This window comes from Macaca mulatta, chromosome 1 (assembly GCF_049350105.2).
Source record: "Macaca mulatta isolate MMU2019108-1 chromosome 1, T2T-MMU8v2.0, whole genome shotgun sequence".
Lineage (NCBI taxonomy): Eukaryota > Metazoa > Chordata > Mammalia > Primates > Cercopithecidae > Macaca > Macaca mulatta.
The window spans coordinates 78,326,008-78,342,960 of NC_133406.1; the positions used below are offsets into that span (position 1 = coordinate 78,326,008).

Genomic DNA, 16,953 nt, shown 5'->3' on the forward strand with positions numbered 1-16,953 from the left:
TGTTAAAGAGAAGTCTTTTGTGAAAGGAAGAGTCAATGAATGTGGCAAAGTTCACTGTTATCTTATTTTAAGAAATTGCCACAGCCACCCCAGTCTTCAGCAACCACTACCATGATCAGTCAGCAGACATCAACATGGAGGCAAAACCCTCCACCAGCAAAAAGAGTACAACTTGCTGAAGGCTCCAATTACAACTTGCTGAAGAATCTGATGGTATTTTTTTAGCAACAAAGTATTTGTAAGTTAAGTACCTTATTTGTTTATTCATAATGCTATTGAACACTTAATAGATAAATATAGTGTAAAGATAACTTTAATATGTACCGGGAGACCAAAAAATTTGTGTAACTTGCTTTATTGTGATACTTGCTTTATTGCAGTGGTCTGGAACTGAATCTGCAATATCTCTGAAGTATGTCTGTAGCCCACAAGCTCTCTCCCAACCATCAACATGGCAAAATTTCTCTCCACTTCTGCATATAGGTGCCTTTCCCTCTTACCATTCCTCACAACACATACCCTCTAGGCTGTATGTTACATGTTTTTACTATTTCTTTCCCATTTCTACTTTGCTGTTTGTCTTAATTCTGATCTGATTTCATCCATACAAAAACATCAGGCAAGCTACACAATACAGTTTGTCCTAAATGCTGTCTCTATGGTCAGACCTGATTTTATTTCACATTTATAACACAATAAGTTCACATTTATTCATATATTTTTATGTCCTTAACACTCTTCTCCATGTCTCTGTTGCACTAATGTTCTCATACTCAGAAAGCTACAGTGGTTTTTAAAAGTAAAAACGAAAAGAAAAGGGAGATACGGATGTGGGAGTCAGCAATCATTATGCAGGTGCCTGTGACCCAGAAATGAATGAAAAGAGGCCTGGGTTCAGGGCTGGAGGGCCTGGATTTCCAGATCAATTTGTCGTGGAATATATGCTGTAAGACAAACCTTTTTACCTTTTGTGCCTTGATTTCTTCTTTGGGTAACGGACTAAGAATACTTGTCGGTTTGTAAGAATTTTAGGCTGAATTACTGGCAATGATGTAAACAGAGGGCTTTAGAAAACCCACATAAACTTTAGCTCTTAATAAAGATGATGATGATATACACTGATGTTTCTGTATGAAACCTTTTCTTTATCTTCCTTTGCTGCTAGTGCCCTTTGGACAGTTACCAATTAACACTGTATTTTGTTCTTTAACTTTTCATGTTACTCTATTAAGACTGCATGTTCCTCAACTGCATGCACCATATGACCACCTGTAGAAATTATTGTAAAATAATTATTACATATCCTAAAATAGTTACTTTTCAAGATTTTATGCTTGAAAAGAGGCTGTCATCTTTCATTGTTTTAAATGCTCCTTTAAGGAATGATCCAGTTTGATGAACAGAAGAAAATACTGTTGTTTTCACTATTACATGTCTGTTGTTTGATCAAATATGGGATTATCCAATTCAGTTATCCATGCAGTTCATCAAAGTTGTTTCCAAACAGATTATTCTTAAAAATAAATCATCAAAAGACAAAGATTTACCACTCCTGAGAATATACAAAACATCAAACTACAGGTTCCAGAGCTCTTGCATAATAAATTCATAAAGTGTAACATCACGTCATTGTATTAAATATATGCTTCCTCAGAGTGACTACTTTGAAAGTTCATCTCAAATTTTGCTATACAACTCTTGCTGTATTTATGTAAAAATTTTGGGAGGCCAAGGTGGGTGGATCACGAGGTCAGGAGATTGAGAACATCCTTTCCAACATGGTGAAACCCCGTCTCTACTAAAAATACAAAAATCAGCTGGCTGTGGTGGTGCATGCCTGTAATCCCAGCTACTCGGGAGGCTGAGGCAGGAGAATCGCTTGAACCCGGGAGGCAGAGATTGCAGTGAGTCGAGATCACGCCACTGCACTTCAGCTTGGTGACAGAGCAAGATTCCATCTAAAAAAAAATAATAATAATAATTAATTGCAACATGTTAGCATCATACCTCACACCTAGTGCATCTTAGAATAGAACAGAACTCATAGTACATGTTCAATACTATGCAACTGATTGTGGCTTATTGTTAAGAGTTTGATATGACAGAAGTAGATAATAAAAGAATGGTTAAAAATATTACAAATGAAGTACACTTTTTCATATGTAAACAAACCTGGATTCTAGCCACAGTAATCTTCTGAGATGCATATTCCAAGATTGTAATACTTTTAAAAGGACACATTATAACTTTAGAAATTTAGATACTTGTTTCAGTACTAGAAAAGGAAGATATTAGTAAATAGTGGAAAAAGTTAATATGGGAGTCTTGGCAATTGAGTTCTTTTTTTTTTTTTAATTTATTTATTATTATTATACTTTAAGTTGTAGGGTACATGTGCATAACGTGCAGGTTTGTTACATATGTATACTTGTGCCATGTTGGTGTGCTGCACCCATCAACTCGTCATTTACATCAGGTATAACTCCCAATGCAATCCCTCCCCCCTCCCCCCTCCCCATGATAGGCCCCTGTGTGTGATGTTCCCCTTCCTGAGTCCAAGTGATCTCATTGTTCAGTTCCCACCTATGAGTGAGAACATGCGGTGTTTGGTTTTCTGTTCTTGTGATAGTTTGCTAAGAATGATGGTTTCCAGCTGCATCCATATCCCTACAAAGGACACAAACTCATCCTTTTTGATGGCTGCATAGTATTCCATGGTGTATATGTGCCACATTTTCTTAATCCAATCTGTCACTGATGGACATTTGGGTTGATTCCAAGTCTTTGCTATTGTGAATAGTGCTGCAATAAACATACGAGTGCATGTGTCTTTATAGCAGCATAATTTATAATCCTTTGGGTATATACCCAGTAATGGGATGGCTGGGTCGTATGGTACATCTAGTTCTAGATCCTTGAGGAATCGCCATACTGTTTTCCATAATGGTTGAACTAGTTTACAATCCCACCAACAGTGTAAAAGTGTTCCTATTTCTCCACATCCTCTCCAGCACCTGTTGTTTCCTGACTTTTTAATGATTACCATTCTAACTGGTGTGAGATGGTATCTCATTGTGGTTTTGATTTGCATTTCTCTGATGGCCAGTGATGATGAGCATTTTTTCATGTGTCTGTTGTCTGTATGAATGTCTTCTTTTGAGAAATGTCTGTTCATATCCTTTGCCCACTTTTTGATGGGGTTGTTTGTTTTTTTCTTGTAAATTTGTTTGAGTTCTTTGTAGGTTCTGGATATTAGCCCTTTGTCAGATCAGTAGATTGCAAAAATTTTCTCCCATTCTGTAGGTTGCCTGTTCACTCTGATGGTAGTTTCTTTTGCTGTGCAGAAGCTCTTTAGTTTAATGAGATCCCATTTGTCAATTTTGGCTTTTGCTGCCGTTGCTTTTGGTGTTTTAGACATGAAGTCTTTGCCCATGCCTATGTCCTGAATGGTACTACCTAGGTTTTCCTCTAGGATTTTTATGGTATTAGGTCTAACATTTAAGTCTCTTATCCATCTTGAATTAATTTTCGTATAAGGAGTAAGGAAAGGATCCAGTTTCAGCTTTCTACTTATGGCTAGCCAATTTTCCCAGCACCATTTATTAAATAGGGAATCCTTTCCCCATTTCTTGTTTCTCTCAGGTTTGTCAAAGATCAGATGGCTGTAGATGTGTGGTGTTATTTCTGAGGACTCTGTTCTGTTCCATTGGTCTATATCTCTGTTTTGGTACCAGTACCATGCTGTTTTGGTTACTGTAGCCTTGTAGTATAGTTTGAAGTCAGGTAGCGTGATGCCTCCAGCTTTGTTCTTTTGACTTAGGATTGTCTTGGAGATGCGGGCTCTTTTTTGGTTCCATATGAACTTTAAAGCAGTTTTTTCCAATTCTGTGAAGAAGCTCATTGGTAGCTTGATGGGGATGGCATTGAATCTATAAATTACCTTGGGCAGTATGGCCATTTTCACGATATTGATTCTTCCTATCCATGAGCATGGTATGTTCTTCCATTTGTTTGTGTCCTCTTTTATTTCACTGAGCAGTGGTTTGTAGTTCTCTTTGAAGAGGTCCTTTACATCCCTTGTAAGTTGGATTCCTAGGTATTTTATTCTCTTTGAAGCAATTGTGAATGGAAGTTCATTCCTGATTTGGCTCTCTGTTTGTCTGCTACTGATGTATAAGAATGCTTGTGATTTTTGCACATTAATTTTGTATCCTGAGACTTTGCTGAAGTTGCTTATCAGCTTAAGGAGATTTTGGGCTGAGACAGTGGGGTTTTCTAAATATACAATCATGTCATCTGCAAACAGGGACAGTTTGACTTCTTCTTTTCCTAACTGAATACCCTTGATTTCTTTCTCTTGCCTAATTGCCCTAGCCAGAACTTCCAGCACTATGTTGAATAGGAGTGGTGAGAGAGGGCATCCCTGTCTTGTGCCAGTTTTCAAAGGGAATTTTTCCAGTTTTTGCCCATTCAGTATGATATTGGCTGTGGGTTTGTCATAAATAGCTCTTATTATTTTGAGGTATGTTCCATCAATACCGAATTTATTGAGCGTTTTTAGCATGAAGGGCTGTTGAATTTTGTCAAAAGCCTTTTCTGCATCTATTGAGATAATCATGTGGTTCTTGTCTTTGGTTCTGTTTATATGCTGGATTATGTTTATTGATTTGCGAATGTTGAACCAGCCTTGCATCCCAGGGATGAAGCCCACTTGATCATGGTGGATAAGCTTTTTGATGTGTTGCTGAATCTGGTTTGCCAGTATTTTATTGAGGATTTTTGCATCGAAATTCATCAGGGATATTGGTCTAAAATTCTCTTTTTCTGTTGTGTCTCTGCCAGGCTTTGGTATCAGGATGATGTTGGCCTCATAAAATGAGTTAGGGAGGATTCCCTCTTTTTCTATTGATTGGAATAGTTTCAGAAGGAATGGTACCAACTCCTCCTTGTACCTCTGGTAGAATTCAGCTGTGAATCCATCTGGTCCTGGACTTTTTTTGGTTGGTAGGCTATTAATTATTGCCTCAATTTCAGAGCCTGCTATTGGTCTATTCAGGGATTCAACTTCTTCCTGGTTTAGTCTTGGAAGAGTGTAAGTGTCCAGGAAATTATTCATTTCTTCTAGATTTTCCAGTTTATTTGCGTAGAGGTGTTTATAGTATTCTCTGATGGTAGTTTGTATTTCTGTGGGGTCGGTGGTGATATCCCCTTTATCATTTTTTATTGCGTCTATTTGATTCTTCTCTCTTTTCTTCTTTATTAGTCTTGCTAGTGGTCTGTCAAATTTGTTGATCTTTTCAAAAAACCAACTCCTGGATTCATTGATTTTTTGGAGGGTTTTTTGTGTCTCTATCTCCTTCAGTTCTGCTCTGATCTTAGTTATTTCTTGCCTTCTGCTAGCTTTCGAATGTGTTTGCTCTTGCTTCTCTAGTTCTTTTAATTGCGATGTTAGAGTGTCAATTTTAGATCTTTCCTGCTTTCTCTTGTGGGCATTTAGTGCTATAAATTTCCCTCTACACACTGCTTTAAATGTGTCCCAGAGATTCTGGTATGTTGTATCTTTGTTCTCATTGGTTTCAAAGAACATCTTTATTTCTGCCTTCATTTCGTTATGTACCCAGTAGTCATTCAGGAGCAGGTTGTTCAGTTTCCATGTAGTTGAGCGGTTTTGATTGAGTTTCTTAGCCCTGAGTTCTAGTTTGATTGCAGTGTGGTCTGAGAGACAGTTTGTTACAATTTCTGTTCTTGTACATTTGCTGAGGAGTGCTTTACTTCCAATTACGTGGTCGATTTTGGAGTAAGTACGATGTGGTGCTGAGAAGAATGTATATTCTGTTGATTTGGGGTGGAGAGTTCTATAGATGTCTATTAGGTCTGCTTGCTGCAGAGATGAGTTCAATTCCTGGATATCCTTGTTAACTTTCTGTCTCGTTGATCTGTCTAATGTTGACAGTGGAGTGTTGAAGTCTCCCATTATTATTGTATGGGAGTCTAAGTCTCTTTGTAAGTCTCTAAGGACTTGCTTTATGAATCTGGGTGCTCCTGTATTGGGTGCATATATATTTAGGATAGTTAGCTCTTCCTGTTGAATTGATCCCTTTACCATTATGTAATGGCCTTCTTTGTCTCTTTTGATCTTTGATGGTTTAAAGTCTGTTTTATCAGAGACTAGTATTGCAACTCCCGCTTTTTTTTGTTCTCCATTTGCTTGGTAAATCTTCCTCCATCCCTTTATTTTGAGCCTATGTGTGTCTCTGCGTGTGAGATGGGTCTCCTGAATACAGCAGACTGATGGGTCTTGACTCTTTATCCAGTTTGCCAGTCTGTGTCTTTTAATTGGAGCATTTAGTCCATTTACATTTAAGGTTAAGATTGTTATGTGTGAACTTGATCCTGCCATTATGATATTAACTGGTTATTTTGCTCGTTAGTTGATGCAGTTTCTTCCTAGCCTCGATGGTCTTTACATTTTGGCATGTTTTTGCAATGGCTGGTACCGGTTGTTCCTTTCCATGTTTAGTGCTTCCTTCAGGGTCTCTTGTAAGGCAGGCCTAGTGGTGACAAAATCTCTAAGCATTTGCTTATCTGTAAAGGATTTTATTTCTCCTTCACTTATGCAACTTAGTTTGGCTGGATATGAAATTCTGGGTTTAAAATTCTTTTCTTTAAGAATGTTGAATATTGGCCCCCACTCTCTTCTGGCTTGGAGACTTTCTGCCGAGAGATCTGCTGTTAGTCTGATGGGCTTCCCTTTGTGGGTAACCCGACCTTTCTCTCTGGCTGCCCTTAAGATTTTTTCCTTCATTTCAACTTTGGTGAATCTGGCAATTATGTGTCTTGGAGTTGCTCTTCTCGAGGAGTATCTTTGTGGTGTTCTCTGTATTTCCTGGATTTGAATGTTGGCCTGCCCTACTAGGTTGGGGACGTTCTCCTGGATGATATCCTGAAGAGTGTTTTCCAACTTGGTTCCATTTTCCCCCTCACTTTCAGGCACCCCAATCAGACGCAGATTTGGTCTTTTTACATAATCCCATACTTCTTGCAGGCTTTGTTCATTTCTTTTTCTTCTTTGTTCTTTTGGTTTCTCTTCTCGCTTCATTTCATTCATTTGATCCTCAATCGCAAATACTCTTTCTTCCAGTTGATCGAGTCAGTTACTGAAGCTTGTGCATTCGTCACGTATTTCTCGTGTCATGGTTTTCATCTCTTTCATTTCGTTTATGACCTTCTCTGCATTAATTACTCTAGCCATCAATTCTTCCACTTTTTTTCAAGATTTTTAGTTTCTTTGCGCTGGGTACATAATTCCTCCTTTAGCTCTGAGAAATTTGATGGACTGAAGCCTTCTTCTCTCATCTCGTCAAAGTCATTCTCTGTCCAGCTTTGATCCGTTGCTGGCGATGAGCTGCGCTCCTTTGCCGGGGGAGATGCACTCTTATTTTTTGAATGTCCAGCTTTTCTGCCCCGCTTTTTCCCCATCTTTGTGGTTTTATCTGCGTCTGGTCTTGATGATGGTGATGTACTGATGGGGTTTTGGTGTAGGTGTCCTTCCTGTTTGATAGTTTTCCTTCTAACAGTCAGGACCCTCAGCTGTAGGTCTGTTGGAGATTGCTTGAGGTCCACTCCAGACCTTGTTTGCCTGGGTATCAGCAGCAGAGGCTGCAGAAGATAGAATATTTCTGAACAGTGAGTGTACCTGTCTGATTCTTGCTTTGGAAGCTTCCTCTCAGGGGTGTACTCCACCCTGTGAGGTGTGGGGTGTCAGACTGCCCCTAGTGGGGGATGTCTCCCAGTTAGGCTACTCAGGGGTCAGGGACCCACTTGAGCAGGGAGTCTGTCCCTTCTCAGATCTCAACCTCCGTGTTGGGAGATCCACTGCTCTCTTCAAAGCTGTCAGACAGAGTCGTTTGTGTCTGCAGAGGTTTCGGCTGTGTTTGTTATTGCCCTGTCCCCAGAGGTGGAGTCTACAGAGACAGGCAGGTTTCCTTGAGCTGCTGTGAGCTCCACCCAGTTCAAGCTTCCCAGCAGCTTTGTTTACCTACTTAAGCCTCAGCAATGGCAGGCGCCCCTCCCCCAGCCTCGCTGCTGCCTTGCCGGTAGATCACAGACTGCTGTGCTAGCAATGAGGGAGGCTCCGTGGGTGTGGGACCCTCCCGGCCAGGTGTGGGATATGATCTCCTGGTGTGCCTGTTTGCTTAAAGCGCAGTATTGGGGTGGGAGTTACCTGATTTTCCAGGTGTTGTATGTCTCAGTTCCCCTGGCTAGGAAAAGGGATTCCCTTCCCCCTTGCGCTTCTCAGGTGAGGCAATGCCTCGCCCTGCTTCAGCTCTCGCTGGTTGGGCTGCAGCAGCTGACCAGCACTGATCGTCCGGCACTCCCCAGTGAGATGAACCCAGTACCTCAGTTGAAAATGCAGAAATCACCGGTGTTCTGTGTCGCTCGCGCTGGGAGTTGGAGACTGGAGCTGTTCCTATTCGGCCATGTTGCTCCGCTCCCCCCCCCCCCCCCCCCCCCCCCCCGGCAATTGAGTTCTTAAGTAATGGATGGCAAGTTCCCAATGGGTGACTATAGAGGGTCAATTTGGAAAGATTAAGGGACACTTAACCCGGGTTCTTCACTTATGAGTGGCAATATACTAAAATCATCTGAAAGAAATCCAGGATCTGAAAACATATGTTCAAATTCAGACAAATGATTAAATCTACTATTCATTCATCTGCTTAATTGAGCAACTCCCATATGCTAGGCACTGTGCTAGGCATTAGAGATACAGTATTGGACTGAATATTCACAATTGCTTTATTTTAGTCATCATCATAATAGCTATTAAGGAAAAGTAGAATATACTACTAAAGTAATAGGGGGCTTGGGTTTTATGAAATGGACAGGGGAAAGCATTCCAAAACTTTCTTTATCTGAAAAAAAAGTACTGCTAAAACAGTTACAATTAAGCTGTTTCTACTATTACAGAATTACAAAGTTTACACATCAACTTTGATAAACTGCATTGATAATTAAATTGGATAATCTCAAATTTGATAAAATGGTTTCAGTCTGCTTTTGCTTAGGTTATAATGTAGACGCCTATTTACTATATGATTTTTTGCTGAACTACAAAAATATTATTTAGCACTAACAGAAATAGAAAACTATCAGTTATTGAAGATAAAGCAGTTCATAATGATGAAATGTAGTAAGTGTACTGGTGTCAATATAATAAAGCTGGTGTAATATTACAAAATGTAGATCAAATATAAGTCACCTGCTCAGGAAGTCATCTTTATTATGGTTTTCAAGTACGTAAGCTAGTTGTGGAACCAGTTGAAGCTGTTTATACAAAAGCTTATTGGAGAAAGGCCAAAATATTAAGGCAGAAAGCAAATTACTATTGGATTGGAGACTAGATCTAGCTGTTGTAATTCATTAATTTTTTTTAGAAAAGTTAAACCTGGGTGCTTGTGTTTGTTGAAAGAGTAATATAATTAAGACATAACAAAATGTTATTTGTATAATGGGAGTCTCTGGTTTTGAACTGTCTAGACACTGAAAGTAGCTATAAAAATGTGAACTTCATGTGGGTGGGGATTTTTGTCTATTTTATCTACTGCTGTTTCTGAAGAGCTTAGAATAGGCCCTGACATTAACAGAGCTATATATTTTTAAATTAATGAATGAATGAAAAGCAAAGTAAAAAATAGCGTCAATATTTATGTAGAAAAGGAAGAAATCAACAAAATGTCGGTGATGTCACATTTCACATAGAAAAAAATAATTTAAAGGCATTGAATAAATTGAGTTTATATAAAGAAACTACAAAAATAAAATTTTTATATTAATAAGGTAAGTATAAAAACATGATGGAACAATTCACTTAGCGTGTCATCTAGGAAATCAAATATTCAAATTGCAAGCCTATTTAAAAGGGCATTGAACTACATTATGTGTAATTTGTAGTCACAAATGCCAAGTGAAAGACAACCAAACTCCTACTTTAGGGAGGCTACCATAAGACTTTCAAGAGATTGTTTTGCTTTCTATGTGACTTTACAAAACTACAGTATGGAAGGTACAATAATGTGGGTATAACTATACTGATACATTTATGAACTCATATGCAACCATTGTTCCTTTGAGATGATGCTATGAATGTTGATTTTCACTTGCACTTTTCCAGCATTGCTACAGACCAGTGGATAACTCACTGCAGTATAACTTCCATGTGTCTTGTTCTTTGTTCTGCTGTGCCAATTTGCACTGCCAACTGACGCTGTGACAGTCTGCTGAAAGGCTTTCACTTAGGAAGAGCCACCCAATTTCTGGGGACTGTTCCCCGGGGTTGACCACCAGCTTTATTGCCTCTAGCGCTTCATTGTCATGTCATTCCATTTTTAATTTTTTAACCTACTTTTGAAGTGTTTCCTCCTAACCAAGTACAGTACACCTTGGTTTATGCAGATATTCATTTAAAAGACTCATTGAAATATCAATGATCAGCAATTCCTATGTATGGATAAAAATGAGTAATTACAGTAAAATCACAGAGCAGTAAAATTAGTGGCACTGTGGTAGTCTGTAGGAGACAGAACAGAGTCACTTTGCTACCCAGTCAATAATATTTATTGGGAAGATACTTTGCATACTATGTAAACTCTTCTCTACTCCCAGTTGTAGACTTTAATTATCCTCCTATATATTCAATTCTCCTATATTTTCAATGATGCTTCTTAGAAATTTAAAAGAATGTGGAAGTTCAGGAGAACATACAAGTCAACAAAAGTCATTTAGGAAATTAGGTATCTACTAATTGCTAAGCACTGTTCTAGGTTCTAGGCAAAAATAAATAAGACATATTCCCTTCCTTTTCCTAGTGCACAGTTGGATAGGGGACCAGCCAGGTACACAGTGCAAGGACAGCAACAGTAGAGGTATGTCCAAGGTACAGAAGTAGTGTACAGGGAGTGATTAATTAACTGTGGGTGTGGGGAGAAATAGCGGTGTCAGGATAGGTTTTGAAAGGAAGATTTTTAAAGATCAACTCTGAGGCCATCAGGCAGGAAAGAGGGGAGGACATTCCAGGAAGACAGAACAGATGACACAAAGGCGCGGAGGAGTCAAGCAATATGGTGTGTTCGGGGAATTCCAAGCAAACCAACATTGCTGAACCTGGAGTGCTTGTGGGAAACAGGAGAATAAACAACTGTTGGAGGTTATGTTTGTGAGGTGTGGAGCGGCGCAAAAAAGCATTGTGGAGTGGCACAAAAAAGCATTGAGCTGATCCTTGCTTGATCTGACAGTTTATGTATATACTGATGACTATGAAGACAAGTATAGGTTAAATTATCACAAGGACTTTCCAGTCCTTCTATGACAATATATACAATGTAAAAGGCGACCTCTTTATGCAGTTTTAAAAATACAATATATCGTTTCTTTTGAGGCTCTTGTCCATTTCAGTGATTCTACATTTTAAGTAGTGAACGTTGACACAACAAAAATTCACCTTGCCAAAGACAGGCAGGCAATCAGGACCCAGTTTATTCGTGACAAGGACTGATTATTCTTTCCTCATGGACATTAACCTTGTTTCTCTTTAACTGAGACTGCTTTTTGTTACCTTACATAACTGTCCATCCTGTAGTTTCCTGTGTGGTTAAATGAAAGATTGTAAATAGCTTCGTAGTACCTAAAACAAAGTACGCCATCAACAAATAATTATTGACTGGCCAACTCTATCAGACGTTGGATACATCTAATGCACATGTGCAGTTTTAAGAGTTTACTATTAATCTGCTGAATCTGTCACATTTGATAAATTCTTTGTTTACAAATGACTACAATCTGTTAATGCTCATTTGTATGAATTCAACATGTTTCCCACTTTGCTCTTTAAAAAGAATGCTATAAGGTTGACTGCTGCTAACTGTTAGGTGAAGAATATTCCCCTAGAACAGCACAGCTTGGCATGTGGTAGAATGGTACCCAACAAGCGTTTATTGGGTACCACTCTACCACAGAATGAATTATTAATAGCTTAAAATCAAGGCCTTCAATTCTTTTTTTTTTTTTTTTTTTTTTTTTTTGAGACGGAGTCAGGCTCTGTCGCCCAGGCTGGAGTGCAGTGGCCGGATCTCAGCTCACTGCAAGCTCCGCCTCCCGGGTTTACCCCATTTTCCTGCCTCAGCCTGCCGAGTAGCTGGGACTGCAGGTGCCCGCCATCACGCCTGGCTAGTTTTTTGTATTTTTTAGTGAAGACGGGGTTTCACCGTGTTAGCCAGGATGGTCTCCATCTCCTGACCTAGTGATCCGCCCTTCTCGGCCTCCCAAAGTGCTGGGATTACAGGCTTGAGCCACCGCGGCCGGCCGGCCTTCAATTCTTAAACAACTAAGCCTTTTGATTTTCAGCTTTGACTATATGGAGAAGTACTGTCCAACAGAGATATAATGTAATGTAAACCACATATGTAAGTTTATATTTTTTAGGATCCGCATTTGAAAAAGTAAAAAAAGAAACAGTCGAAATTGATTTAATAATATATTTTATTTAACCTAGTATATCAAAATATTAGCATTTTAATATGCAATGGTTATAATATTTATTAAAGAGATAGCTTACTCTCTTTTTTTCCTACTAAGTATTTAAAAATGTGGTGTGCATTTTATATTTATAGCACATCCCAATTAAGGTAATAAATTTCCATTGAAATACTTGATCGGTATATAGATTTCAGAAAATTTATAGTTGAAAAGGTAGATTCATATACTTAACATACTTTCAAACATAACAAAATTTTTCAGTCACTGAATCAAATCAGTTTTTAAGTGTAAATTATTTGAAATTCAGTAAAATTAAAAATTCAGGCAACATGTTAAGAGCTCAGTAGTCACATGTAACTAGTACTGGACCCGGTAGTTCTAGAGAATTCTACTCCATAGGGCTGACGGTAGGCAATGATCTTTTCCCACTTTTCACTGTAGATTTAGCACTTTTTAGATCTTTATTTCCCTTTTGTTTTGTCAGTACTTCAATTTTCTTCCGAAACTTTCATTACCCTAATACATTAAGTTAGGAATCTGTGAATTGAACATGCCACATTTGGTTAATAACCCAAAAGAAAATTACTCCAAGCCTTAAAATATTCCTTTTGTCATTTCTCCATAGTCGCAGGCACAGAAGCTATATATAGTAACACAAAAAAATTTTGCTCACGAGCATTTTCATATTTAAGGACTAGGGTTAAACAGTATTGACTCCATCACAATAATGCCTCATGTCATTTTTTTCCCTCTCCCATGTTTAAGGATCTATCTACCAATGCTATTTTAAGGGGGAGAAGAGCTCATATAGAGACAGACAGTAATTCCTTTTGAAAAACATAGTGACTTTTTTTTTTTTTTTAACCTGGGCAAAGTTCATTTTCACTTAGTTTTCACTACATACCAAACTTAAAACTGTAGATATTAATAAGGATTATTTGAATGGCATCCTTTTTTTTTTTTTTTTTTTTTTTTTGGATAGAGTCATTCTATCCAAAAAAACAATTTGGTTAACTAGAATTTGGTTAGCTAGAATTATGGATTCGAGCTACCTAGTAATGACTCTCTTTGATAGAAACGTTCTTTGGGGATCGACTTAAACAATAAATATCCCTATTATTATGTGATATTCTGTAAATTTCGTTATGTGAAATAGTGAGCATTGTGTAGCAAATAGAGCTAAGGAATTTGTCCATGGCTTTTAACAGACACTTTAAAATCTGTGGAAGCCACTGTGCCAGAATCTGGGGCTCTCCTTTGAGCTCTGTCTCAAATTAGCCGTTATATCTTATGGGGTGAACCTATGGTTTCTGTGACTGGTGCAAGATTGAACAGCACCACATATTCCAGTTATCTTCTTCTGTATCTTATTAACCTGGTGCATCTGTGATCTTGAACAAGTTAACTTAGTGGAATTTTGTAAAATGGAAATAAATATGCCTGTCAGGGTCACCATGATTATAAAGATAGAATAACATGTGAGTACACTTTGAAGAGCAAAATGCAAACTACCAGCTGAAGGAGTGATTCATATTCCAACGGGGCTGAACACCTTTTCACAGATACTTGTTTATTGCTAGGTTAACTCAGGTACTATTGCAACACTGAGTACCCTTGTGTGGCTGCAGCAGTCAGTGGTGCCGCTGACACTGGTGGCAGCCCCTACAGGCAGCCGCCGCAATAGTTAACCAGAAAATAACCAGAAAAATACAAGATTGTGCCCTTGCAACTTCAAAACATCTTGGTGATTCAGGATTTTCTGCAGAGGGAATGTAAATACTTGACATTCTCAGTAACACATCATAGTTCAGGATGCAGCATTGCAGTTCTGCCGCCTGAATTCTGTTTGAGAAGTGGTGATGACCACCAAAGGGATCTTGGTTTTTTTCATTTGATTTGTGAAATTGGGACGTGGTTACAAGAGAAAATGCTAAAGGAATAAGTACATAGATGGTGTTCTAGAAGTAAATATAGACTGGGTGAGAATTGTTTCTTTCCTCAAAGGATTTTTGTGTTTGCTATTTTTAGGTCTTTTGGACCCATGCTTTAAGGGTCAAGTGTTACCTTTTCAGAAACAACCTTTAATGACTCAGGATAAAAACCATCTGGTGCAGGGGTTCTTCCTTCAAATGGAGGAAATTCAGGAGAGAAGAGAAATTTCCCACTATCATAAGAATTCCATTGGAGGCTTACTTAAGTAGCTCAACAAATGAATGTATCTGCTCCTATCTTTCCTTCCTTTTGTCTTCCTGCCCATTCATGAAAGGAAGTGAAAAAGAAATGTTGCAAAGAATAGAGAGATGATAAGGTTTTCGTTCTAGAGGCTGAATGTGCAAAGTGTAAGCTCTCAAATGAGATAGAAAAAAAAAGCATCCTTGCTTATAAAAGGCGAATGGGTCCTGGACAATGCACTACAGACGCGGATGCCTGCAGGATGTCATGAGGCAAGGTGGGTGGAAGTGTGAGGAAGCCACCTGGAAGAGGGAGAACAGGGCCCAAATCAGACACAGCTCTCCATCCTCCCTAAACAGGCTCGCCTAAGTGACACTTCCTTGTGTCCCAGGAAGTGACGATCAGCCAGTGTAGATGTTGTGACTCGCGGGTCTCACCCACTCCGGGGGTGCTGCGGGGCGCACAGAGCGACACGTCTTCCGTTGGCCCTATTCCCGAAGAGGCCGCGCCGTCGGGGACTGAGACCCACTTGCACTGAGTCTCCAGCTGCCCCGCTAGGCTGCTGGCGCTTCTAGGGGCTTTTGTGCTCTTTGCCAAACTCTGAGGGTGACCCTGAACCTAATGGCTCCCTAGAGAAGGGGACTGACAGAGGGCTCAGGCGAGGACAGGGATTGAGAAAGCGTGGAAACGGGGCAGAAGCAGTAGAATTTAAGAATGGTAAAAGTCCCGAGGTAGGAGAAAAGGAGGGGTAGGATCCAGGGTAGGACTGAATCCAATTCTTCTCCAATGAAACGGACCAAAAAAAAAAAGAAAGAAAAAGAAAAAAAAAGCCACTTATTCACATAAGCTCTCTCTCACCCTCAACCCGGCAAAAACCAAACACGAATAAAAATAAAACCACCAGAGGCTCTTAGACGACCGTAAACTCTGCGGGTGGGGCACGAAATAAAAATAAACACAGGGACAGGCGGGCAAGAGAGCGCGGGAGGAGGCGGAGGAGGAGGAGGAGGAGGAGAAGGAGGAGGAAGAGGAGGAGGCGGCCCCGCATCCCTAATGAGGGAATGAATGGAGAGGCCCCCTCGGCTGGCGCCCGCCCACCCGGCGGCGGCCGCCAAGTGCCTCTGGGCGCTGCGTGCCGCGCCCGCTGCTCCGCGCGCAGCCGGCTCGGGCCGCTCCTCCTGACTGAGGCGCGGCGGCGGCGGTGGCTGTGACCGCGCGGACCGAGCCAAGACATTCGCGCCGGGGGCTCGGGCGCCGCCGCCGCTGGGCCCCGGGCGCGTGGATGCGGCTGGGCCGGGCGGCGCCGCACACCTGAGGCGGGGAACTGGGCGCGGCGCGGACGACGCTGTCAGGGCCGCGGTTCCTGACGCCCAGGCGCTCGCCAGGACAAGCCAGGCAGTGATTTGAGGCACCGGGTTCACCTTCACCCATGGCCCGGAGAGCCTAGCGGGGCTCGCCGCCGCCTCCCGGCTCCCCTTCCCCGCCTCCCACCCCTCAGCGCCGCATCCTGCCAGCCTCGCCGCCCCGCCAGCGCCGGGCAACCGCCTCGCCCGAAGCCCTCCCTCGTTACTGTCCGCGTACCCCGGCGGCGCCGCCGCGGGAAGCGGCTCCCCCTCCTCTTCCTCCGCGTCCTCTTCTCTCTCTCCCCCGCCGGGGCCGCTTGTTGCACCGCTCCGCGGCCTGCGGGAGCCGCTCGCCCTGGTCTTGTGCTCGCGTCCGCACCCCTTTCCTGTCGCCCCCGGGACCCGCACCCCAGCCGGGCCGGCGAGACCCCGGCCAGACCCCGCTGCCCGCACAAAATGTCGGCCCGGACGCCATTGCCGACGGTGAACGAGCGGGACACGGAAAATGTGAGTAACTGGAGCCTCTCTCGGGAGCGGTGGGGGCGAGACCCTCCTCTGATTCCCACTTCACTCGCGCTTGGGCCGCCCCCGTGCCTTCACGCGGCCACCCGGGGCAGGGTCTCCACCTGGAGCCCGGCATGACCCTCACCCACTGCTCAGCCCTATTCTTCATTCCAACCCCATTTCGCTTGTTTCCCCTCGAGGGTGAGGGTGGGGAACCGTAAGTGGCGCCCTCTCGCTCGGAGGTGGTCCTCCAGGAGCGGATGGGGTGATGGAGGGCAGAGAGGCAGAATGGGATGGCAGAGTGGGCAGTCAGGATTGCTTTATTTCTACCTCTGCATTCTGTGCCCCCACCCGAATGAATGCTTGCTTTACAATAGCAGACGAGCCGGCTACCTCTCAC

The 16,953-nt window shown here is 41.6% G+C and overlaps 1 protein-coding gene and 1 long non-coding RNA gene across 5 annotated transcripts in view; one reads left to right on the forward strand and one right to left on the reverse strand.

Annotated features, from left to right (window-relative positions):
• Nucleotides 1–338: 338 nt before the first annotated feature.
• Nucleotides 339–8,501, reverse strand: LOC144329628 (uncharacterized). Its single transcript, XR_013395110.1, has 2 exons — nucleotides 8,400–8,501; nucleotides 339–1,958 (listed from the first exon to the last, which is right to left on the reverse strand). It is a non-coding gene; the product is annotated as an uncharacterized LOC144329628 (long non-coding RNA).
• Nucleotides 8,502–15,802: 7,301 nt separating this feature from the next.
• MARK1 (microtubule affinity regulating kinase 1) overlaps nucleotides 15,803–16,953 on the forward strand; it is a 142,788-nt gene continuing 141,637 nt past the window's right edge. For all 4 annotated transcript variants that reach the window (XM_015115877.3, XM_015115885.3, XM_015115881.3 and 1 more), the window contains exon 1: nucleotides 15,803–16,556. In XM_015115877.3, coding sequence (XP_014971363.2) covers nucleotides 16,506–16,556 — 51 coding nt within the window. In that variant the 5' untranslated portion in view covers nucleotides 15,803–16,505. The remainder of the gene's footprint in view (nucleotides 16,557–16,953) is intronic.